The sequence below is a fragment of the Xyrauchen texanus genome, chromosome 20, assembly GCF_025860055.1.
Source record: "Xyrauchen texanus isolate HMW12.3.18 chromosome 20, RBS_HiC_50CHRs, whole genome shotgun sequence".
NCBI classification, from domain to species: Eukaryota; Metazoa; Chordata; class Actinopteri; order Cypriniformes; family Catostomidae; genus Xyrauchen; species Xyrauchen texanus.
The window spans coordinates 2,987,381-3,014,053 of NC_068295.1; the positions used below are offsets into that span (position 1 = coordinate 2,987,381).

The following is a 26,673-nucleotide window of genomic DNA, read 5'->3' on the forward strand; positions in this document are numbered from 1 at the left end:
TAATCGTACAGCCTTAATGGTTATCAAACTCAAGTGTATCAGAAGTCAAAGTTTGCCGTTTTCAAAGCATTTGTATGGTGTTACCTCATCATGTAGAGGTAAGTTCTGCTTTCACTAGTGTCACGTAACTACAGTTTTTCTCATTAATGCGAGAATGAGAAAGAATAAAAATTAAATATTGCATGTTCTTTGGAGTGCCGAACCTTCTACATTCTGTGGCTATCATTATTTCTGGATTGTGCATTTGAATTCAAAGAGTTTTACAAAGTGTGATGATAATTAATTATAAATGAACCATTGGTTGTTTTTTTTTATACCGGTATTTTCATGCTTAAATTGATTCACCAACCGTTTTAATTCGGTCATTAATGCGCCGATAAATATCGGTGGCCGATACATCGGTGCATCCCTACCTCTAGTGTTAATTTCACCAGGGCAATGCGATGAAACGTAAAATTCGGCACATAAAAGTCAGTTTGCGAAAATGTAGTTATAGTAACATGCATTCTATGAGACAAGGTTCCCAAAAACAACTCGCGCTATTGGTCGAGTCACGGTTTGAATGAGTTTGTTAGTGCTCTGTATCTGACTGTTTTCTCCAAATGTTCACAGGCGATGGTGGCGTGTTATCCGGGTAAAGGCACTGGTTATGTGCGCCACGTTGATAACCCGAATGGCGATGGGAGATGCGTCACATGCATATATTACCTGAATAAGAATTGGGATGCCAAGGTAAGTGATTTAGGCAACTTCACAGGTTATGTTTGAATTTAGTGTCTAACGGTTTATTTGACAACGGGGGAAAAACAAATGTAAACTTAAAGGGATACTCCAGCTGTGGGAAGATGAATGTGTATTTAATAGTGGTCATTTATGTAGTAGAAATGTGAAATTATTTTTGAATTTGAAGCATTCTAGACTGAGAAAAGGCAAAAAATGTATTTTTTACTCATGTGGCTGAAAGACAACAACTCCCAGAATGCACTTGCTTTGCCGCACTTACGAGGCCACTCCCAAACCACGATTATGCCGGGTGTCCAAACTCTGTACATTACGTCTTAGTAACAAAAAGAAATACAAAACAAATACTCACTTTACACTAAGCCGTCCATTTGTCCCTGCAGGCTTTGGCTGGCGTTTCAATTTATCTTTGGGATCCTGAAATAAGTTTCCAGGACCCCCTGTCCATGTGTGGTACAAAACTTGGGTGCTCAGTTACACATGCTAGCGGTGCAGTTTCATCAGCGGATTCAGCGATCTCATGCAGAAGAAAATGGCATCGCTGAAATTCAGCGACAGCAATAGGACTCTATATCTGTTTGCATAGACGCACAGCGAGAGCACTGACACCACCAGTTCAGCCCCAGCTCGAGTCTGGCCGGGCTCTTCCTCCTGACCGCCAAGCAGGTCTTGCTCCCCTGCTGCAGCAGCTGCTCCGCCGCCTCTTGTTCCTCCATCTCCCGCAACTGTTTGTCGCTGTATTGCGGCTCAGTATAGGTAGCCGTGAGCATCCGATTCACACAAAAGATCTGCGAAATCCCCATCTGTCATTACTTCAAAACTTTCTTCCGCCATCGTGATTAGACTATTATACAAAGTTTTACAGAGCAAGAGCCTGTTAGCTTAGCTTAAAGATGGCTGACACTATCTTTACATTCTATGAGTAAGATCCCGCCTCATATGGGCGTGGTGAAAACATGCGAACTAGCTACTAATACTGGCTGTAGTTTAAAGCCTCTGTCCCAAAAATCCTCAGATGACGCTAAAATGACGATTTTTAAGCGCCATCGGAGGATTTTTTCCAGACTAAAAATGAAATTTTCTCTCATATCATGGGGATATGGGGAAGCAGGGTAATTCGAAAATACTACTGGTTTTCTACTGATACAAAGCTTAATGCTACATCCTGGAGTATCCCTTTAAGGCTGGTCCGGAATATGCGCGCCCTTGAGTAAATAGACAGGTGACTGGCCCTTTTAACTGTAAATTGGGACTTTCTTTGCCATGCTGATGAGCATTAAGATTTCTTCCATTTATGTGTATATGAGTGACCCTTATCGGCCTGTACTGATTGACCATCAGCAAGAATGGCCACCACGAAGTACGTGCATCTAGCCCCGCATCATTTTACCCTAATTCCATTAACCTCCGAGATTTTAATCTCCAGAGAAAACCTGGAGGAGCGATCCGAAACCGGCTTATTGAGTCAAGAAAATAAGGCAGCAGGCTTATTAAAAGGGAAAAGAGAGGTTTCACACATGTGGATATCAGTTCAAGCAGTTAATGCAGCACTGGTTGCAAAGATCTGTTAATAAACGTGGCATAAATGTCCTGTTTGAATGAGCTATATACACTGTATTCATTTTTTTTAATGTTAAGAAGGCCCATATGTTGTTTTTCAGTGACTCTGAAGTTCCATTTTCACACATACTTCCTTTCCACAATATTTACCATGGTTACCTTTAGCTGCTTGGTTACACTGCCCCATTTTAGACAAACAAATAACTTTGGACATTTTACCCTTTTCTACTTGTGCCATTTTACTGTTAAATGGTAAATGGTCTGCACTTATATAGCACCTTTTTAACCTTAGCGGTATTCAAAGCGCTTCACACTGTGATTCTCACACACACACTCACACACCAATGGTGGCAGAGTTGCTATGCAAGGTGCTAGCCTGTCATTGGGAGCAACTTGGGGTTCAGTGTCTTGCCCAAGGACACTTCGGCATGTGAAGTCATGTGGGCCGGGAACCCTGCGATTAGTGGCCGACCCGCTCTACCACCTGATCCACAGCCACCCCTGTTTTCTCTGATAGTTTCTTTAAAGACTGCAGGAAAGAAATAAAGGGTAATCCTGTGGTTTGTATCCCCAGTCGTCATTGGTCGTTTCAGTCACTTCAGCCACAATAGTGTCTGTGTGTTTTGGGTCAGTGTTAGGAGAGCTTGTTTCCATCATGTCTTCCATTACTGCTGGTTTTGCTCCATTCAGGCCAGTTTTCTGCCTGTGTCGGAGAGTAGGACTACTGAAAATGCCTCTTGCAGAACAGAAACCTTTACTTTTCCTTTTAGCAGCACAACCTGAAATGCGTCAAACATAACACGTAATCATGCATCATTACTAGGCCATTCATAAAACATTTTAAATGCACATAAAATAAAAGACCAATTAACTTTTCTATTGGCAAGAATACCTGAAATGCATTCAAACATCTCGCAGTCATCAAGGACCATATATATGTCATCCATAAGAAGTTTGAGCACGAGGAATAAAAGAAGGTTCATGTCTTTTAGTTTTACTCCTGAGCAACATATTCCCTATGTTGACGAAGTGAATAATTGGATGTTGGGGCCACAGGCAGGAAACTATTCAATGTCGATGAACTGTCCTTGAGTATGTTTGTGAGGGTATGTATGGTGGCCTCATCACGCCTCTCACTCAATGATGGGATAAAAGTCCCATGTTAGCGTCCCATGAAATTTGAACTCCAAGCATTTTAAAGGTGAAGACTACTGATTACATTACCAGAAATTAAAGGTTGTTTGAATGAATTATATGCGATCTTATTTTCAGAATAGTAATAATAAACATAAGCAATGGCAACGGCGAACCACTCCAGCCCATCACGTCTTATCATACATCTTTATGTACAACAATGGAAAGCTACAATTTGACCATAATTATGTTTTATTGGAATAAACTATCAAGAATTTTATTTTAACTTTAATATATGGTCTGCACAGTCTACTTGACATTGTACTGTTTTATTTTCCTCCAACTCTTTTCCCCAAAACATTGAGAGAACATTTTTATCGCTGTTGGCCGGGGATGCCTCTTGGTCAAAGATCTTGCAGTTCGTGCATCTCGTCTGCATTCTGTTTTGTAGTAGGAGCGCTGCTAAGACAATATGACGACCGATGACAAGAAGCCTTATGTAATGTGAGCATTAAAGGGACATAAATGTTGTGTTTTGCAAAGTTTGCTGCTTCAGTTGTTTTGGTGTTGATTCACATTGTTTCTAGATTATTGTGGGGAGTGATCAGATGCATTTTAATAATTGCAAAAAGCTTAATTGGCCAAAAAAATGAACTTTATCACAAAAACCCAAATTTCACTGTTTTTTGGTCCTGGCACAAAATGACCAGCTAACATCATTTCACTAATCCTATCAGCAGCACCTGGGAAAGTGTGAACGAGCACTAGTCAGGTGACATCACTCTATCATTCTGATTGGATCATAAGAGCAGACTGATTGCTTTAAAAGGAGGGAAGAAGTGCTTCCAATCATTGTGTTCTTGTTAGCAATGGTTACCTCTAAAGAAAGACGTGCAGCCATCATCGCTATGCATCAAAATGGCCTCGCATGCAAGGAAATTGCTGCAAAGAATATTGCACCTGAAAGAACCATTTACCGGATCATTAAGAACTTCAAGGAGAGAGGTGCAACTGCAGTGAAGAAGGCTTCAGGACGTCCCAGAGTGTCCAGCAAGCGCCAGGACCGTCTCCTCCTGAGGAGTCAGCTATGGGATCGTGTCACCACCAGTGCAGAGCTCAATATTGGCAGCAGGTTGGTGTGAGTGCATCTGCATGCACGGTGAGGCGAAGACTTTTGGGCAATGGGCTGGTGTCAAGAAGGGCAGCAAAGAAGCCACTTCTTCCAAGAAAATCATCTGATTGGACCGCAGAAGACTGGTGCAAAGTTATTTTCTCTGATGAAGCCCTTTTCCGACTGTTTGGGACATCTGGAAAATCAATAGTCTTGAGAAGAAGAGGTGAACGCTATCATGAGTCCTGTGTCGTGCCAACAGTGAAGAATCCTGACACCATCCATGTGTGGGGCTGCTCTTCATCACAGGGAGTGGGCTCGCTCACAATCCTGCACAAAAACACTGCCATGAATAAAGAATGGTATCAAAACGTCCTGCAAGAGCAACTTCTCCCAAGGATCCAGGAGCAATTTGGTGATGATCCGTGCATATTCCAGCATGATGGAGCACCATGTCACAAGGTAAGAGTAATAATGAAGTGGCTCAGAGATCATTGCATTGAAATTTTGGATCCGTGGCCAGGCAACTCCCCGGATCTTAATCCAAAGAGAACCGGTGGTCAATCCTCAAAAGGTGAGTGGACAAACCGAAGCCCAGAAATTGTGATCAACTCCGAGCACTAATAAGGCAAGAATGGATCTCCATCAGTCAGGATTTGGCCCAGAAGCTGATATCCAGCATGCCAGAGTGAATTGCAGAGGTTATGAAGAACAAGGGTCAACACTGTAAATATTGACTCTTTGTATTTATTTAATGTTTTTGTCAATAAAAGCCTTTAAAACTTATTAAATGCTTATCATTGTTTTCCAGTATACCATAGAAACATGTGACAAAATAATCTACAAATACTGAAGCAGCAAACTTTGCGAAACACAAAATGTATGTCACTGCCAATACTTTTGGCCACGGTGTGTATATATATATATATATATACAGGTGAAACTCGAAAAATTAGAATATCGTGCAAAAGTTCATTAATTTCAGTAATTCAACTTAAAAGGTGAAACTAATATATTATATAGACTCATTACAAGCAAAGTAAGATATTTCAAGCCTTTATTTGATATAATTTTGATGATTATGGCTTACAGCTTATGAAAACCCCAAATTCAGAATCTCAGAAAATTAGAATATTGTGAAAAGGTTCAGTATTATAGGCTCAAAGTGTCACACTCTAATCAGCTAAACACCTGCAAAGGGTTCCTGAGCCTTTAAATGGTCTCTCAGTCTGGTTCAGTTGAATTCACAATCATGGGGAAGACTGCTGACCTGACAGTTGTGCAGAAAACCATCATTGACACCCTCCACAAGGAGGGAAAGCCTCAAAAGGTAATTGCAAAAGAAGTTGGATGTTCTTAAAGTGCTGTATCAAAGCACATTAATAGAAAGTTAAGTGGAAGGGAAAAGTGTGGAAGAAAAAGGTGCACAAGCAGCAGGGATGACCGTAGCCTGGAGAGGATTGTCAGGAAAAGGCCATTCAAATGTGTGGGGAGCTTCACAAGGAGTGGACTGAGGCTGGAGTTACTGCATCAAGAGCCACCACACACAGACGGGTCCTGGACATGGGCTTCAAATGTCAAACGCCTTACCTGGGCTGAAGAAAAAAAGAACTGGTCTGTTGCTCAGTGGTCCAAAGTCCTCTTTTCTGATGAGAGCAAATTTTGCATCTCATTTGGAAACCAAGGTCCCAGAGTCTGGAGGAAGAATGGAGAGGCACACAATCCAAGATGCTTGAAGTCCAGTGTGAAGTTTCCACAGTCTGTGTTGGTTTGGGGAGCCATGTCATCGGCTGGTGTTGGTCCACTGTGCTTTATTAAGTCCAGAGTCAACGCAGCCGTCTACCGGACATTTTAGAGCACTTCATGCTTCCTTCAGCAGACAAGCTTTATGGAGATGCTGACTTCATTTTCCAGCAGGACTTGGCACCTGCCCACACTGCCAAAAGTACCAAAACCTGGTTCAATGACCATGGTATTACTGTGCTTGATTGGCCAGCAAACTCGCCTGACCTGAACCCCATAGAGAATCTATGGGGCATTGCCAAGAGTAAGATGAGAGACATGAGACCAAACAATGCAGAAGAGCTGAAGGCCGCTATTGAAGCATCTTGGTCTTCCATAACACCTCAGCAGTGCCACAGGCTGATAGCATCCATGCCACGCCGCATTGAGGCAGTAATTAATGCAAAAGGGGCCCAAACCAAGTACTGAGTACATATGCATGATTATACTTTTCAGAGGGCCGACATTTCTGTATTTAAAATCCTTTTTTTATTGATTTCATGTAATATTCTAATTTTCTGAGATTCTGAATTTGGGGTTTTCATAAGCTGTAAGCCATAATCATCAAAATTATATCAAATAAAGGCTTGAAATATCTTACTTTGCTTGTAATGAGTCTATATAATATATTAGTTTCACCTTTTAAGTTGAATTACTGAAATTAATGAACTTTTGCACGATATTCTAATTTTTCGAGTTTCACCTGTATGTGTATGTATGTATATATATATATATATATATATAAACATAAACATATATTGGCGGCAAATAGTTTTGAATAATGTAAAGATTTTGCTGTTTCGTCATTCAACTGATGAGTTTGCCACTGTATGCAATAGACTGGCATGTCTTAAGGTCAATATTAGGTCAAAAATGGCAAAAAAGAAACTCGTCAGTCAATCATTGTTTTGAGGATTGAAGGCTGTAATTGCCAAAAAACGCAGAGAGAAATAATTTTGTTTAGACTGGGGAATACATTCAAAAGTATCATTCAATCATGTTAAAACTACTAAAACAGACAGTGATCTACATAAAATTAAATGACACACACCACTATCAACAAACCACTTAAAGTGCCCTCTTATGGTCATCTTGAAAGCAAGCCCTCAAATACAGGTGTATTTATACTATCTCTGTAGTGCTTTCAAAACTTTGTTCCCTTAGTTTGAGTGACGTCAACTTCTGGCTCAACCAATTACGTGACTTTGGGGCGGGAGCACCTGTAATACACTGTTTAGCAGTGAATTTACTTGTTTTTGCAAACAATAGCAGACTTGGGTTTGGCAAGAGTGTTCAGAAAAACAGTTTTTAAATAATATATATATTTTTTTTTACTGAGTTTGGTGACGCCAGTGGTGCTGAAATCACACAATTCATATTAAAATTCATATTTGATCTTGTGTACCTTCTAGTGGAGGGGCCCTGTGCGGCAGCCCATGTTGCCCATTGGTTTAACGTGGCCCTGCTAATTTGAATGGATAACTTTTACAAGAGGTTGACTGATATATCGGTTTACCAATTAATCTGTGCTTATATTTGCTTTTTGGAACTATCGGTTATCTTTTTATTTAATTCCTCTTTGTTCCTCACTTGCGAAAACCCTTCGTCTACTGAAGATACACCGATGAGCCAAAAAATTACGACTGCCTGCCTAATATGCTTTTGGTCCTCCACGTGTCGCTAAAACAGCAACGACCCACCAAGGCATGGACACTACAAGACCCTTGACGGTGTCCTGTGGTATCTGGCACCAAGACAGAACAGATCCTTCAAGTCCTGCAAGTTGTGAGGTGGCGCCGCTGTGGTTCGGACTTGTTGCTCAATCAGATTGAGATCTGGGAAATTTGGAGGGCAGGGCAACACCTTGAACTCTTCATCATGTTCCTCAAAACATTCCCGAACAATGTGTGCAGTGTGGCGCATTATCCTGCTGAAAGAGGCTACTGCCATCAGGGAATACCATTGCTATGAAGGGGTGTACCTGGTCTGCCACGATGTTTAGGTAGGTGGTATGTGTCAAATTGACATCCAGATGAATGGACCCAGGGTTTCCCAGCAGAACATTGCCTGGAGCATCACACTCCCTCCACCGGCTTTTCATCTTCCCACAGTGCATCATGGTGCCTTCACTTCTTCAGGTAAATGACACACATGAACCCTGTCATCCATGTGATGTAAAAGAAAACTGGAGTCATCGGACCACGTATCTATGCAGCTCCGTACGCTGCAGTGAGCGATGCACTGTGAAGACCTTGTGTCAGTTCGGACCAGACTGGTTGGCCTTCGTTGCCCTCATGCATCGATGAGCCTTGGGCGGCCAACACCCTGTCACCGGTTTGTGGGTTGTCCCTGCTTGGACCACTGTCGATAGGTACTCTCCACTGCTGACCGGGATCACCCCACAAGCCTTGTCATTTCAGAGATGCTCTGACCCAGTCGTCTGGTTATAAAAATTTGCCCCTTGTCAAAGTCTTTACTCCTGCCCATTTCTCCTGCATTCAACACATTGACTACATGAACTGATTGTTCACTTACCATCTTATCTATCCAGACCTTGACATGTGGCCTTGTTGGGAGATAATCAACATTATTCGCTTCACCTGTGAGTGGTCAATATTTTGGCTCATCAGTGTATAGGCAACAAAAAAAGGTGAATATTTATTTTGGTGAATATTTACATACAGAGGACTGGAACAGAGCCAAGACTCGGTCACCATAACTGTTTATGGACTAATTAATAATTGTTAATGTGAATTGTTATTAAAAAAAGACATGTATGACAATTGACATGCAATTGCTCATGATCTACTAATGATGAATGATGATCTACTGTTTATTAATTTCTGCTCATACAGTATTATTATTCCATATGACAATGTTTACTTTATAGTGATTTTATTGTAAAGCATTATAGATGATTTTAAGAGTGCATGTTTTATTTCCCTTTCAAAATAAGAGTCCTGAGTGTATTCCGGGCTTGTTTATTATTAGAAGTCTTTATGCACCAAATCTTTATTATCTTTAATCTATATTATATGGATTTTGGTTTCACAACAAACATGCTTTTTGGATTTGACTCATTTTGGACTCTTTTAGCTTTAGTGTCTGTGCCCATCACAATTAGGAAAGGCAGAGTAACATTTTTTTAACATTTTCAATAAATTCATTTTAAAAACTATCGCCCAATGAATCTCTTAGTTATTGATATCAACAAAACGTATCTGTATCGTTCGACCTTAACTTTTACTTGAGTAATATATTCATGTGGTATCTGTACTTTTACTTGAGTATTGATATTGAGTACTTTTTCCACTAGCGTACAGTACATACAAAATGTGTACCTTCTGGCTTTCCATATTCACTTAGTCAGTCCATGCATACTGTGCTGATGAACAAAATTTGCGCTGTGCACTAGATATACTGGCACGTGATAAACCAAAGTATACTTGGGTTTTTCATGTGCCAGTATGTCCAGTGCACAGTGTATACTTTGGACTTTGGCCTTTGGTTGTCTCTGCACATTACCCTGGAACAGGGAAGTATTTTTCCTTTTTTTATTAAAAAATGCAACTTTAAATTCAACTTTAATAATTATATGTGGCATACTTAAATGTTACTCCAACTCAAAACTTAAAACAAGCTAATACATTCATATGTTGAGATCATTATACTTATTATACTTACTGTAATATCTCCGTAATCAGTGCTCAAAAAAACGTTTTTTGTTTTTGCTGGCCCAGCCAAAACATTTAAGGTTAGCTTTTCTTTACAAAAATAACTATTTACTTTTTTATTATTATTTGCAGTAATGGCTGAAAACATATAATGCAACTCCGTGAAAAGTATGGATTTAAATATTTTCCATTAGGTTTTTTTGTGTTTTTATTTATTGATGGCATTTGGTGCAGATTTCGTCAAAACCTCATCTGTTATCCAGCTAGATAGCATCAGCCTTGGTGAGAATTCAACATCTTTGCAACAACAATGATCAATATGTCACAGAAAACCAAATGTTTTCAATTGCAAAGAATAAAAGCACATATATGTGATCTACAGATGTTACATGTCTTGACAACGTAGTACAGGCCCAAAAGGGCAATTGACAGTTCTATCAACTGGCCACAAACTCTCACACCGGCCATTTGTATTTATTTATTTTTTTTGTCTAATGATATTGAAAAAATAAGACTTACTAAGTCAGTGTGAAAGTCAAAGAGCTGCATGTATATTTATTGTGCAGTGATTAGGCTGCCCACTGTGATATAGCTATTTTTGTGCTTGAATGCATATGTGAGTATTAACTGTATACCTGCACAGAGTGTATATTCAGCTCCCTGGAGACCGACGTGGTGTGCGTGTGAGCAGCGCGGTCCTGCGAATCACACATGTGAAAGGTTAATTCTCGCACCCTCTGCAGTATGCTTCCTTGCCTTCAGCATACATCTCTTTATCCAGTATGTGGCCTTTTCCTCTCATCCCTCCTCAGGAAGGTCACGCTGCGCTTTTGTTTCCGATCCGCACCTCGTCAGACCTGGCCTCTCATTGTTTGTGTGCCTCTGTTATTTCTGCTAATGGTATTTATCATTATCACTAAAAAAGCTCCTGTCACGCACTGCTGACTCGACTGTATTGTCAGCAGTCACGTTCGCTTGATATCATGTTAAGTTTAATGTGTTCTGTAGTTGAAGATTTCATTTCTTACCATGTGTTTGTATGTAAGGGACCATTCAGACTGCGTTCTTGTGCTGTAAAGGCTAGATGCAGCACCACGAATGGAACAAAACACAGGAGTCTCAAGGTGTATTTTTAGGGGCCAAACATTGAAGGGCGTAAGCACCTATTGTATCTGTTAGTTTTTTCTTATTCTCCCACCGCCGTTGAGGACTATGGCAGCGCATGTAATGGTTTGGAGGAAAGTTATAAAATTTGGCACACTGATAAAGGACAGTCTGAACTTCTAGCATAAGCAGGAACTTTCGAGGAGGACTTGAACACACTATAAGCCGTCTCTGGTGATCATTTAAGTCAATCAAATATTGTTGCCATTGGTGTGCTTTGCCCCGTAATTGCTGCGGCACTCCTATACAAGGCAGGAAGTATGGCCGACAGTGTCAAATTTGGTATCAATGTACTTGGCATAATCCAACGACTCATGACAATAGGCCAAATTAATCAATATTTATAAGCATTTCTTTGTATCTTTTTACCACTAATTGGGACTGTCCTCAAACAGTTGGAATACCTTCAGGACATGGCCCCAATGACATCCCAAATTTCATAATGATATGCCAATGCATTTGAAATATAAAGCATTTTAAGACTAAATTAAAAATGGCCGATGCCTAATATAGCCAACATAGAAAAGTTGGGAATCATTCAATCAGCTCGCTATGCCTCGAGGAATATAAAGTTGATGAAGATGATTTTAGGCCAAACTATTCAGAAGTTAAAGGCAAAAATAGCCATTTTACATATTTATTTACCACTAGGTGGCACTGTGCCAAAACTGTGCAGGTACCCTGAGGTCATGCTTGTGAAGACGTACACCAAGTTCCGTGTCAATACACATCTGAGTCGCGAATATACAGCATTGCGTCCATTTAATGCCTTCGTTGATGCGATATACAAGAACTGTTTGCTCTATCACCATGAATTCCATAACTGAGTGTCTCTGTGATGCATGCAAAATTAAAAGGAGCAGAGAAGAAAAAATATGCTACCCATGCAGATGGGGTATGACCCAAGTAATCAGAGGAAGAAATAATATAGTTTCTAAGATTTAAGGTTTAAAAGTTATAGGCTGAAGCGTAAATGAAACTTTGAACTGTTGGTGGCGCTAGAGATTTTAAGTTAGAGACCCTAAATTTTGTTTGGAAGCTACTCTTAACTGCCCCTACCAGTGTGCCAAATTTTAGCATTTTCTTACATACGGTTCTATGGGCGGCCATAGACTTCAAGAGGGAATATTAAGAAGAATACCACTTATAGATACAATAGGTGCTTAGCACCTGCGGTGCTTGGCTCCTAAAAAGTGCAGCCTCATAGGAGTCAAATATATGTTGATGCAGGGCGGCTGTGGCTCAGATGGTAGAGCGGGTCGGCCACTAAGCGCAGGGTTGGCGGTTTCGATTCCCAGCCCACACAACTCCATGTGCAATGAATTGGGAGCGGTAGCGTAGCGGTTAGCGCGCTGCGCTACGAACCTGGCGACCCGAGTTCGATTCCCGCTCATGGCCAACACCAGTGATGATTATCTGAACCAGTCCCGGGCCTCCCCTAGGTCAACTCAGCCTAAAATCAGTACCTGGTGCGGTGTGTAAAACATCGCCACTGGGGAGACAAAGGCGGTCGGGCGTGGTGCTGGCCACCCACCCCCTCGTGTACCGTTCCGGCCTTCATAGGTGCTCGCTAACAACACTTAGCCCTACAGTCAAGTGTTAAGTTAAGGCTAAATGGGGGGTCTTTGTCTGTGTGTGTGTGAATGGGTGAATGAGACGCAGTGTCAAGCCCTTTGAATACCGCTAATGTTAAAAAGGCGCTATATAAGTGCAGACCATTTATCAATGATGGGAAGAAATATAAATACGTATATGATGTGCTTTTTCATAATCATTGTGAATTTTCTAGAGTTAAAAATGACTTATTTCTCTGTTATTTGTGTCATCAGGAACATGGGGGCATACTGCGAATATTTCCAGAGGGTAAAGCTCAGTTTGCAGACATCGAACCCAAGTTTGACCGCTTGCTTTTATTCTGGTCTGATAGACAAAACCCCCATGAGGTTCAGCCTGCGTATGCTACAAGGTTATATAATCTATAAAGCACAACCAAACTCACACACACATTATAAGTATACAATATGTTGCGTCACGTCACCTTGTTCTTGGTTTAGTCCTATTTCTTTCTCTTGTGTAGATATGCCATAACTGTGTGGTATTTTGATGCTGATGAACGGGCGAAGGCTAAAGAAAAGTACCTAACAGGTCATTTCATATTTTCAATTTTGTCTTAGCTATCGTGTCAAATGGATTTTGGACATGGATGATATTTAATGATGTTAAACGGCGATCTCATGCTAAATGTTTAATCTGAGGGTAACAGTTCTTTTCGATGTTTTTTTGTAAAGGTGCCGGAGAAAAAGGAGTGAAGGTGGAGCTCAACAAGCCGTCTGAACCAAGCTAACGAAAGAATCCTTAATCCAGGAGTTTCCCAGGGACGAGTTTTGTGGAAAAAGGTGACTGGTGTCCACGGCGCTGCAAGAGAAGACGTGGAATATTGAATTGATATTTCAAAAACCTTCAAATGATTCAACCACATAGTTCCCACAAAAACCAAATGACTTTGAATAAGTGTTAAGTTTGGAAAAGGTACAGTACTTCGTATTGCATTTATATGAATGCTTCCCATGTGACTACTGTCACAGTGCTTAAGAGGAGAAATAAATCAATTGGTTTTGATTTTGGAATGCGTTTTCTGCATTTTGACCTGATCTTTGAGAATCAGGCTGCATCTATGCTTGTCTATTTCTCTATCACTGCATCAGTAATGACTTGATTGTTTAATTTTAAAGGCACTGTTGCCGGTGAGGGAGTGAATGTTCGGCATGTTCAGGGAATGTTGTCTGATATACTGCAGCTTAATTTTCAGTAGATGCACAAGATCATTGAAAGCCGTAATCTGTCATAATGTACATACACGTTATTGTGTAAATTCAACAAAATAAAAAGGCTGTTTGCGATCTGTACGTTGTTGCATTTGTTAATCTTAGTCAAAGTGTACTTTTTTGTCTTTTTAACATTTACACTTGCACTGTTTAGAGCAATTACAGGTCCTTAAAAAACGCATTAAAACACACTGTCAGCGATGTTAGCCATTCTTGTATTTAGCAACTGAATTAGACACGCCCCCTTTCCAAAACCCCACCCTCCAAGACCGATGTGAAGGGAAGCTCAAGTCTTCAAAGCAGTGGCGTAGCCAAGGGTGTATGAGTATTAGAGATTATTCTCTGACTTCAAATATATATTTATAAAACCGTTTATAAATGCTGATTTCTGAAAGTGTGGGACAACGGTTTGAATGCGCCACTTCTCTGTTGTTTAGGAAAATTTGGTAAGAAAAACATTTGGGCGAAAACCAATCGCCCCACCCATTTTTAACGAGGTCCACCCAAAAGTAATTTCCTGGCTATGCCCTTGCTCCAAAGTCTCAGGTAAGAAAAGAAGACTTGCCATTTGATGTCAGCAAACCCGAAAAGAACTTGCCTTTTGTGTAGGCTTTATGACAAGCTACGCTATACGCTAGCAAATGGATTTCTCACATGCACTTGTGGCACTTTTCCACCGCACGTTACGGTTCAACTCTCCTCGACTACTCGCTTTACTTTTCTGAGTTTGCATTTCCAGTGCAGTTTAGTGCCGCCTCAACGTGGGAGGGATTATAGGCTGATCGTCATAGTTGCGCCGCCTCTACTGCCGTGACATCATTTTAACCACGACACAAACTGACCAAAACAATAACACGACTGCTAGCTGTTAGCTTCTAGCTCATTGTGCTACATAAAGCAGTTGTTGATGGTGATTTTACACAAGGGTAACAGTTAAATTGGGCTGGTTGAGTATAGAGTTAACGTAACAAAATGTACCATCCTCCATCGTGGCTGAGTCCAGTGCCGTGTGCGGCCAACAGCTGAGCTTTTTCGTTTCGCTCATCGCTAACGAGTGGACCGTCTGCACCTCTTTTATTGAACACGGCGTGGTTTTGTGCACAGCCATTTCTTTTTACAATTTGAAAGTTACTTGAATAAATGATACTGCTATCGCTGTTGCTAACTTTAAAACTAGCGGGTTGATGTTGTGTGTCGGAAATCCAGTGACTATTCTCCCTGACCAATCGTGATCTGCTGGGTTTTGACTTCACATTTAATATCGGCTCGTTCGCTTGGAACCTCGACAGAGGTAGTACTAAAAAAAGTACCAGTTACTATCCACAGTGGAAAACCCCCAAAAAGCGAGCAGAGTTGAGTCCAGTTGTACCGTGCTATGAATGATTGACAGGCAGAAAGTGCCTCACAGTCTTCAATTGGCTACACAGAGAATCTGCCCTGGTCCACGTTGAATTTTTCCCACTGTTTACTAAGTCAGGTGTAATATTTCATGGCACCTATTTCAGTGATATCTAGCTTGTAATAGTGACATTTTCTTTGTTTCATTAAGTTAAAAAAATTAAATAAATTAAAAACCGTTTACAGCCCCTTTAAAACTTCCGGTCAAGAAGCAGCCGTTTTGAATATGGAATGCCGTTTATAGCGGGAAAATCTCTAGAACAAACAGTAACTGTAAATATTCTGGGCATTTGATTTTAAATTAAATATTTAATTTTCAATACATGTTAAGCTCAATCGACAGCATTTGTGGCATAATGTTGATTACCAAATAAAGAAAGGAGAAAAAAAAAAATCGAGGTTCCAGTGAGGCACTTTCAATGGAAGTGAATGAGGTCAATCCGTAAACATTAAAATACTAGACGTAAACAATATGTCTTAACATGATTTAGAGTGATAAAATTGCTTAACCTTTCCTGTGTAAAGTTATATCCAATTTTAACATTTTGTTACCATTACGACATAATGCTGTAAACCCTAAAATGACAGCGAAATTACCGATTTACAGCTCAAATAATGCTTTTAACAGAAGAATTAATAAGATTAGAAGCTTCACATTTCTGCATTTTTTAAAGTTTAAATCCTCCAAATATTTGCCCCATTGACTTCCATTAAAAGTGCCTCACTGTTACTTTGATTTTTGCTACTTTTATTATTTTTAATGATAATTATGATAATAATAAATAATTATATGATAATTCTATTTTACTCCCATTGTTGCAATATTGCAAGTTGCACCAAAATATTAAATATAAAAAAGGATGGATATGTGAATCCAAAAAGATGAGCTGAAGATTTAATCTCATGTCCTTTTAAGTCAACTGCATTTGTATAAACAAATAAAAAGTGCATACATTATAAACAGTTCAGAAAAGTTTTCTGATACACTGAAAATGCCAGTCATTTAAAATGTAACATTTGCTGGTATCACTAGTGCATTAAGTTTTATGGAACAAGTCGGATGCAGAAAGAATGGCTCAATTGTGTGCTGTTGTAGTTGAAGTGATGCATACTGACATACATCAATACTGAAAATAATTGTTTTGGTTTGTGTCATCTTGGACTTGGACACTGACACCTAGTGGCGTGGATGCAGCATCATTTAAAATCAATGGTTTTCAGTGTCAGATGCCATCACAGTCAGCCATGATTACTTGAATCAGTGAGTGAAAGTGTCCAATAGGCCTTTATCACAGTGCTCGTGTCGTCACTTCCAATGGCGGATAGTAGCGTAAAGCGACTTCCGGTTTAGTCTGTAGCAATGGCGGCGAGCACAGCGAGGAATTGTTGTTGCGTTCCTAAATGTTCTAATAGTTCAACTAAACAGCCGTATCTCAGTTTCGATTCTTTTCCAACCGATGAAAAAGCGAAGAAAATGTGGATTCATGCTATTCGGCGGGATGAAGGCAAAAGTTTTGCAGTTTTAAAAGGGAGTACGTACGTGTGCAGGAAACACTTCACGGAGTCTGACTGGAGAGATGAGAGACAAAGCAGACATTTTTTTCTTTAATAAATATATACATGAATGTGTTTTCTAACTCTAGGAGTTGTTAAAGTAATACTGGTGTTGATTGATTGCTTGTTTGTTTATTGTTAAAGAATAGGTCACCCAAAAATGTAATGTATGCAATTTACTCACCCTCGTGCCATCCTAGAGGTACATGATGCACTCTCTCTCTCTCTTTCTCTCTATATATATACACACACACACGTATACATACGTATACATGTATACGTATGTATACATATATACACACTAACTCTTAAGAGTGCTGATGTTGATAAATTCCATTTTGGGGTAAACTACTCTTAAAGATTCGTCAAATGTCTATTTTGGTTGGACAAGTTTTTGTCTTAAATTTTTTATAGTGCCTATTCATAACTAAGTTCTCTGTAAATTGTCAATGAATAAATGAGAAATTGTAACTTTTTAATTGTCACAATGCAGTCAATACTTGTACATATATGTATAAAAGTGGTGCAATAAAAAAAAATCCAATTTTTAAGTTTGCAAATTTTAGGCTCATTTACTAAAAAAATGTTGCAACATTAAATGCAAGTTATCACAATTCAATATTTTTGTACAAATTAAACTAAACTTAAAGTTATGAAATGACAGGCATTTGATTGGTGGCAACTTAAATCGTGTTTCTTTTCTGTATATACATTTTATACAACAACATCATTTACATCAAGTGGGCCTTGGTAATTAGCCATTAACAGCAGTTCGCCCATATTTGGTTCACTATGCCTGTCAGTGTGAGAGGAATGGTAGAGTCCCAGATGTGGTTTTCTGTAATTCGTCGAATTACTCTTTCCACCACAATCCTTAGACGGGCTATTGATTGTGTACGTATCGTCTCCTCTTTTGTAAATTGTGCTGCTCTTTTGAATGGAGGGATAACAAGTCTGGCTCCCACATTTTCAAGCAGTGGCTCTATGGTAAAGCCTTTATCTGCCATACAACAGTCTCCAGGCTCGAGCAGTTCCAAAAGTCCAGACTGTTTTGTTATCTCCCTGTCTGAGATGGATCCAGTGAACAGCTGTGACACAAAGGTTATGGCCCCACATGGAGCAACACCAACCAAGCCTTTGAAGGTAGGGTAGTTTTTGTAATATGAAAACATCTCTGACTGTAGTGTAAGTGCTGTGGGGTTTTCACATCTGATCTCAGTACAGTCCAAAATAACACGGACATCTGGGCAGTACTCAAATTTTGCTGGCATGGTTGCTCTGACTTGCTCTTTGGTCATCCAAAGACCCCAAAACAAGGTACAGAAAATTTGCTCATGTTATGATTACTCGACTGACCGTTGTCGTACATTAAATATATCTGCCAGGACCTTCTCTCGTAGACCTGCAGACATGCGACAGCAATAAAGAAAAAAACTCATCAAAAAGCTGAAGCTTTCTATTAGGGCTTGGTCCTGGAACCGTCTCTAAACCATGTCTCTGTGCCTTAGACCAATACACAAGGTTCGATGCTGACGGTCGCTTTTTCATCGGTTGGAAAAGAATGGAAACTGAGATACGGCTGTTTAGTTCAACTATAAGAACATTTAGGAACGCAACAACAATTCCTCGCTGTGCTCGCCGCCATTGCTACAGACTAAACCGGAAGTCGCTTTACGCTACTATCCGCCATTGGAAGTGACGACACGAGCACTGTGATAAAGGCCTATAACAGGACTGTTACTTAGATCAAGCAGCTAGTCATGTGATCACAAGATGGCCACCCCCATGTGCGGACCCTCTCCGTGTAGAATAAAACCGCTTTTATAAGGTTAACGATATGACTGGATGTGAGTGCTCATGATTTTATACATATGTTTCAAAATTACAATTAATTTCTTTAGGGATAAAATTGTTTTAATAGATGCACATTTAAATTAATAGATACAACTTCAGACATTAAGCTCCAAAATGACCAAAAATGTGTGACAAAAGTAGTGTGCTTGATTTAAAGTCTTCTAAAGCAAGAGCTTTATGTGTGAAACAGGTCTGTTCCTTATGAATATCTATCGGATGACTTCAGAAGACTTCACAGAGCGCGGTTAAGTTGTATGGACTACTTTTACAATATATTTATGGTGCTTTTTTGTCATTTTGGAGCTCGACAGCTCAAGTCCCCATTCACTTTCAGTATAAGAGTGGCCAGTATATTCTTCAACAGTTCTCCTTTTGTATTCCAGAAGAAATGCATACGAGTTTGAAACAACATGAAGGTGAATAAATAATGACAAATGTTCCTTTTTGTTTAATGTTGCCACTCTAAACACAAAAACGTGTCCTGTAGTTGCTCAAAGTAGCTCCACTTTACTGCTGTGAAAATGCATTGTTATCTTGGGGTCCGTCTCATTATTAAACAATGACTGCATGGTAACTAAATTGAGCTTTTATACAACAAATAAATGATAATACTGAGACTGAAATGTCACATAAAGAATAAGTTGTTCAATCCTGACATCTGGTGACGTGTTCCTGTAATTGCATTGTGCAGATGCTGAGACAGCATGACACAAAGGCCTCAAGTATAGTGACGCTTCCTCCTCCTGCATTCACCAACAGTTTCAGAAGATCATCTAAATCAAGGGTGTAGATTTGCAGTGTGAAGCATTTACATGTTTCCATTGATCATGGTATAAATAATGGGAGGCTTGTTTTGATTATTGGGTGTTACCTCCCCCATGCCCGCTGAATCTACGCCCCTGATCTGAACTCACTGGTACATTATAACAGACAGTTGATGTCTTCGACTCTTGAAGCTTTATGCAGTTGAGCTTAATTAAAGCATTATCAGACTAACACAGACTCAAATAAGACTTTCCACGGGCAATAGAGCAGAACATAATGAGAGCTCTGTTCTTCTGATCCAGATGAAAGATGCCTTTACATTTAGAGAGACAGACACACAACAGCAGTGCTGTGTGTGTGTGAGTTTGTGTGTGTGAGAGTGTGTGTTTGAGTGAGTGAGAGTGTGTGTGTGTGTGTGTGTGAGAGAGTGTGTGTGTGAGAGTGTGTGTGTGTGAGTGAGTGTGTGTGAGAGTGAGTGAGTGTGTGTGAGAGTGAGTGAGTGTGTGTGTGTGTGGGAGTGTGTGTGTTTGAGTGAGTGAGTGTGTGTGTGTGTGGGAGTGTGTGTGAGAGTGAGTGAGTGTGTGTGTGTGTGTGGGAGTGTGTGTGTTTGAGTGAGTGTGTGTGAGAGTGAGTGAGTGTGTGTGTGTGTGTGTGTGTGTGTGTGTGTGAGAGTGAGTGAGTGTGTGTGAGTGAGAGTGTGTGTTTGAGTGAGTGAGTGAGTAAGTGTGTGTGTGAGTGTGTGTGTTTGAGTGAGTGTGTGTGAGAGTGAGTGAGTGTGTGTGTGTGTGTGTGTGTGTGTGAGAGTGAGTGTGTGTGAGAGTGAGTGAGTGAGTGTGTGTGTGTGAGAGTGTGTGTTTGAGTGAGTGAGTGAGTAAGTGTGTGTGTGTGTGTGTGTGTGTGTGTGTGTGTGTGTGTGTGTGAGAGTGAGTGAGTGAGTGTGTGTGTGGGAGTGTGTGTGTTTGAGTGAGTGTGTGTGAGAGTGAGTGAGTGTGTGTGTGTGTGGGAGTGTGTGTGTTTGAGTGAGTGTGTGTGTGAGAGTGAGTGAGTGTGTGTGTGTGAGAGTGAGTGAGTGTGTGTGAGAGAGTGTGTGTTTGAGTGAGTGTGTGAGAGTGTGTGTTTGAGTGAGTAAGTGTGTGTGTGAGTGTGTGTGTGAGAGTGAGTGAGTGTGTGTGTGTGTGTGTGTGTGTGTGAGAGTGAGTGAGTGAGTGTGTGTGTGTGAGAGTGTGTGTTTGAGTGAGTGAGTAAGTGTGTGTGTGTGTGTGTGTGTGTGTGTGTGTGTGTGTGTGTGTGTGAGAGTGAGTGAGTGAGTGTGTGTGTGAAAACCCTTTTCTTGAATAGATGTTTCTACTCTGCAACATTCCTCACGCTGATATTAAAACTGAATTGAAAGATTTTATTGTCCCTGAAGAAATTTGTCTTGGGCTCCAGGGCGCTGTGCATATACACAATTAATTATATAAATACATGCAATAAATAGAAATAATAATAATAAAAAAAAATAATATACACTCAAAAATATTATGTTAAAATTGACACATTTCAATTTCATAACAAAATACCATCAAATTAAATTGAGTAATTTTTTATATTTTGAGTTGTAGTAATTTGTTTTTGTTAAACATTTCACAGTTAAATTTAATGGAATCTTGTTATGAAATTAAAAATATGTAAATCTTAAAAATAGGCCAAAATAGTGTCGTTTCTTAAAGTATTTTAAATCACCCCATCATACAAACATAAAAACATTATAACACAATTAAAATGATACCTTGTAAAAAATAGTCACATGTTGTCAGTATTTTTATTTCTTTATCATTTATTATATTTATATGCTGTACTACTTATACTTTTTATGTATACAATATTTTCCTAACAAGTGCTGAATTCTGTATTGTTGCACATAAACATTTTAACATTAAAACAATTATAATAGAATAAGAAAAATAATACATACACTGGCGGCCAAAAGTTTTGAATAATGTACAGATTTTGCTCTTATGGAAAGAAATTGGTACTTATATTCACCAAAGAGGCATTCAACTGATCACAATGTAGAGTGGGTACAGAAAGTATTCAGACCCCCTTAAATGTTTCACTCTTTGTTATATTGCAGCCATTTGCTAAAATCATTTAAGTTCATTTTTTTTCCTCATTATTGTACACACAGCACCCCATATTGACAGAAAAACACAGAATTGTTGACATTTTTGCACATTTATTAAAAAAGAAAAACTGAAATATCACATGGTCCTAAGTATTCAGACCCTTTGTTCAGTATTTAGTAGAAGCACCCTTTTGATCTAATACAGCCATGAGTCTTTTTGGGAAAGATGCAACAAGTTTTTCACATCTGGATTTGGGTATCCTCTGCCATTCCTCCTTGCAGATCCTCTCCAGTTCTGTCAGGTTGGATGGTAAACGTTGGTGGACAGCCATTTTCAGGTCTCTCCAGAGATGCTCAATTGGGTTTAAGTCAGGGCTCTGGCTGGGCCATTCAAGAACAGTCATGGAGTTGTTGTGAAGCCACTCCTTCGTTATTTTAGCGGTGTGCTTAGGGTCATTGTCTTGTTGGAAGGTGAACCTTGGCCCAGTCTGAGGTCCAGAGCACTCTGGAGAAGGTTTTCAGTCCAGGATATCCCTGTACTTGGTCGCATTCATCTTTCCCTCGATTGCAACCAGTCGTCCTGTCCCTGCAGCTGAAAAACACCCCCACAGCATGATGCTGCCACCACCATGCTTCACTGTTGAGACTGTATTGGACAGGTGATGAGCAGTGCCTGGTTTTCTCCACACATACCGCTTAGAATTAAGGCCAAAAAGTTCTATCTTGGTCTCATCAGACCACAGAATCTTATTTATTACCATCTTGGAGTCCTTCAGGTGTTTTTTCATGTGTCTTGCACTGAGGAGAGGCTTCCGTCAGGCCACTCTGCCATAAAGCCCCGACTGGTGGATGGCTGCAGTGATGGTTGACTTACTACAACTTTCTCCCATCTCCCGACTGCATCTCTGGAGCTCAGCCACAGTGATCTTTGGGTTCTTCTTTACCTCTCTCACCAAGGCTCTTCTCCCCCGATAGCTCAGTTTGGCCGGACGGCCAGCTCTAGGAAGGGTTCTGGTCATCCCAAACGTCTTCCATTTAAGGATTATGGAGGCCACTGTGCTCTTATGAACCTTAAGGGCAGCAGAAATGTTTTTGTAACCATGGCCAGATCTGTGCCTTGCCACAATTCTGTCTCTGAGCTCTTCAGGCAGTTCCTTTGACCTCATGATTCTCATTTGCTCTGACATGCACTGTGAGCTGTAAGGTCTTATATAGACAGGTGTGTGGCTTTCCTAATCAAGTCCAATCAGTATAATCAAACACAGCTGGACTCAACTGAAGGTGTAGAACCATCTCAAGGATGATCAGAAGAAATGGACAGCACCTGAGTTAAATATATGAGTGTCACAGCAAAGGGTCTGAATACTTAGGACCATGTGATATTTCAGTTTTTCTTTTTTAATAAATGTGCAAAAATGTCAACAATTCTGTGTTTTTCTGTCAATATGGGGTGCTGTGTGTACAATAATGAGGAAAAAAAATGAACTTAAATGATTTTAGCAAATGGCTGCAATATAACAAAGAGTGAAAAATGTAAGGGGGTCTGAATACTTTCCGTACCCACTGTATATTCAGGACATTAATAATGTGAAAAATTACTATTAAGATTTGATTTTTCTTAAACTACTTCAAAGAGTTTTCATCTAATAATCATCCACATGCAGCAATGACAGCTTTGCAAATCTTTGACATTCTAGCCGTCAGTTTGTCCAGATACTCCGGTGACCTTTCACCCCACACTTCCTGTAGCACTTGCCATAGATGTGACTGTCTTGTCGGGCACTTCTCACGCACCTTACAGTCTAACTGATCCCACAAAAGCTCAATGGGGTTAAGATCCGTAACACTCTTTTCCAATTATCTGTTGTCCAATGTCTGTGTTTCTTTGCCCACTCGAACCTTTTCTTTTTGTTTTTCTGTTTCAAAAGTGTCTTTTTCTTTGCAATTCTCCCCATAAGGCCTCCTGAGTCTTCTCTTTACTGTTGTACATGAAACTGGTGTTTAGCGGGTAGAATTCAATGAAGCTGTCAGCGGAGGACAGGTGAGGCGTCTATTTCTCAAACTAGAGACTCTGATGCACTTATCCTCTTGTTTAGTTGCACATCTGGTCTTCCACATCTCTTTCTGTCCTTGTTAGAGGCAGTTGTGCTTCGTCTTTGAAGACTGTTTTTTGGCAATTTCAAGCATTGTATCGCCTTCATTCCTCAAAACAATGATTGACTGGCAAGTTTCTTTTTTGCCATTTTTGACCTAATATTGACCTGAAGACATGCCAGTCTATTGCATACAGTGGCAACTCTAAAACAAGCACAAAGACAATGTTAATCTTCATTTAACGAACCAAATATCTTTCAACTGTGTCTGATATAATGTCAAGTGATTTTCTAGTGCCAAAAAGGCAAAAGTTTGAACACACTTAAAGGATTAGTTCACCCTTAGTTAGTGTTTACTCCCCCTGTGTTGTTATCACCCTATATGACTTTCTTTAGTTTTCTGAACACCAAAACATTGTGCTCAGTGATGTCATACAATGGCAGTTTATGGTGACCAACTCTTCAAGCTTCAAAAGAACACACAAGTATCATTCAGAAGTTTAATAAATCTAAAAACAGGTCTTCCACAGCGATAGTGACAAAATAACTCAACACAACTGCACCCAAAACAGAGAACAGAACTTACTAAACACGTCTGAAGAGTTTGTAGTTGAAGAATTGATGCATTTCTATGTCCAGCCTTATTTTTTGAACGGAGTAATCGGAAATCAAGCAGAAACATAGAGGCAGCTACAGTCACACCGTGTCCTAACCTGACGGCAAACGACACACGATAAAAGGTGTATTTTCTATGGTAATCCGAGTTTTTGTCCTAACCAGCAGTGACGAGCGATGGTACATTCTGATCGCCGGCATCGCACGGGTAACTCCGTTCACTGTTAACTGGCACCGGTCCAAAACCTAAAAATAAGGCTGGGCATAGAAATGCATCAATTCTTCAACTACAAACTCTTCAGACATGTTTAGTAAGTCCTGTTCTCTGTTTTGGGTGCAGCTGTGTTAAGTTATGTTGTCACTATCTCTGTGGAAGACCTGTTTTTAGATAAAAAAGCACATTTTCGCTTGAACGCCCCAATGTCGCAAGCTGAGCTGCTTGAACTGTCGCTCTCGTGTCCTATCATGAACGCACATGGGAGATCAACGGTCAGTGAATATTTACACTAAATAATACATTATATTTCAGTTTGTTTCTCTTTATCGTAAACCTTCATAACAATCAAGAGTCTCGTGGAATAATGCATTAAACTTCTGAATGATACTTGTGTGTTCTTTTGAAGCTTGAAGAGTTGGTCACCATAAACTGCCATTGTATGACATCACTGAGCACAATGTTTTGGTGTTCAGAAAACTAAAGAAAGTCATATAGGGTGATAACAACACAGGGGGAGTAAACACTAACTAAGGGTGAACTAATCCTTTAAGTGTGTTCAAACTTTTGCCTTTATCAGAGAAGCCCATCCCAGCCCATCTCGAGCATGTACAATCAGTTCTGCTTTGGAGTCAAATTCCAGCTGACGTCAGAGGAACTCCTTCAATATGCCACATAACGGGACAAAGTGCGGCTCTTTCCGCCACTCGTTGGCGGTTTGACAGTCCGTGTGATGAGCTTTCACTTTCGGAAAAAACTCTAAATAATCCGAGGATCTGACATGTATTAAACAGAAGAATACCGACGCGAATTTTCTTCAGATTTGCCGATGATCTCGACAGCGCGTTCCGCGCGCAGGAAATGGACCATTTATCTCGGACAATAGTGCCTCTGTTTTTGTAATCTCTTCCAAGCATCGAATAAGTTGCATCAAAAAGCGTCTTATATGGTCACTTTTAATGGGAAAGCTTGAGATCTAATAATTCATATTTATTTTCGGGTCGGAAACGTCGGCGTTGGGCTCATGTGTAAATGCGGGCGCGCGCGCGTTGAGAGGATGAGGCACGCGCCGTTTGGAGTTTAACTTTATTCTGCACTTCTATTCTGTGGGTTAACCGGCTTTAAAGCATCATGATGTTCGCAGGTATGATCAAAGTGGGAAGCAACTCAACACACAAGACTGACAAGGACTCCAAGTGTCACCGGTGCACCGTGAGGGCAGGTAAGACGCACATTGAGCTGTCAATCACTGAATGAACTCTTTCATCTTTTGACATACCCAATACAAAAATGCCAAGGTGGTATGAGGGCATTTTTGGTGAGGGTACAATGCTAATGACAAAAATATACCCACACAATACCAATTTACCTTGGTATATGTCCAAAAATATGGTACAACAATGGTATTTTTGGTACATTGATGATACTTTTTGTATTATTATAAGTATATTGGAATACCATGTAAATACCACGTGGTATGGAAATCGTTCAGTATCATGTTTTTGTACAGTTGAAGTCAGAAGTTTACATACACTTTGGGTGATGTCATTAAAACTCATTTTTTAACCACATACAGATTTCATATTAGCAAACTAAAGTTTTGGCAAGTGGTTTAGGATGTCTACTTTGTGCATGACACGAGTAATTATTCCAACAATTGTTTACAGACCGATTGTTTCACTTTTAATTGACTATAATCACAATTCCAGTGGGTCAGAAGTTTACATACACTGAGTTAACTGTGCATTTAATCAGCTCGGAAAATTCCAGAAAATTATTTCAAGCCTTTAGACAATAAGCTTCTGATAGGAGGTGTATCTGTGGATGTATTTTAAGGCCTACCTTCAAACTCAGTGGCTCTTTGCTTGACATCATGGGAAAATCAATTAAATCAGCCAAGACTGCCACAAGTCTGCCACAAGTTCATCCTTGGAAGCAATTCCCAAATGCTTGAAGGTACCACGTTCATCTGTACAAACAATAGTACACAAGTATAAACACCATGTGACCACACAGTCATCATACCGCTCAGGAAGGAGATGCAATCTGTCTCCTAGAGATGAACGTAGTTTGGTGTGAAAAGTG

At 40.0% G+C, this 26,673-nt stretch overlaps 2 protein-coding genes across 4 annotated transcripts in view; both read left to right on the forward strand.

The window, feature by feature from the left end:
- LOC127660441 (egl nine homolog 1-like) overlaps window positions 1-14,086 on the forward strand; it is a 28,841-nt gene extending 14,755 nt beyond the window's left edge. For all 3 annotated transcript variants that reach the window (XM_052150659.1, XM_052150661.1, XM_052150662.1), the window contains exons 3-6: window positions 613-732; window positions 12,996-13,132; window positions 13,244-13,311; window positions 13,455-14,086. In XM_052150659.1, the coding sequence (XP_052006619.1) occupies window positions 613-732; window positions 12,996-13,132; window positions 13,244-13,311; window positions 13,455-13,510 (381 nt within the window). In that variant the 3' untranslated portion in view covers window positions 13,511-14,086. The remainder of the gene's footprint in view (window positions 1-612; window positions 733-12,995; window positions 13,133-13,243; window positions 13,312-13,454) is intronic.
- An 11,189-nt stretch (window positions 14,087-25,275) lies between these two features.
- LOC127660434 (disrupted in schizophrenia 1 protein-like) overlaps window positions 25,276-26,673 on the forward strand; it is a 68,999-nt gene continuing 67,601 nt past the window's right edge. The window contains exon 1 of the mRNA XM_052150652.1: window positions 25,276-25,810. Within this exon, the coding sequence (XP_052006612.1) occupies window positions 25,720-25,810 (91 nt within the window). The 5' untranslated portion in view covers window positions 25,276-25,719. The remainder of the gene's footprint in view (window positions 25,811-26,673) is intronic.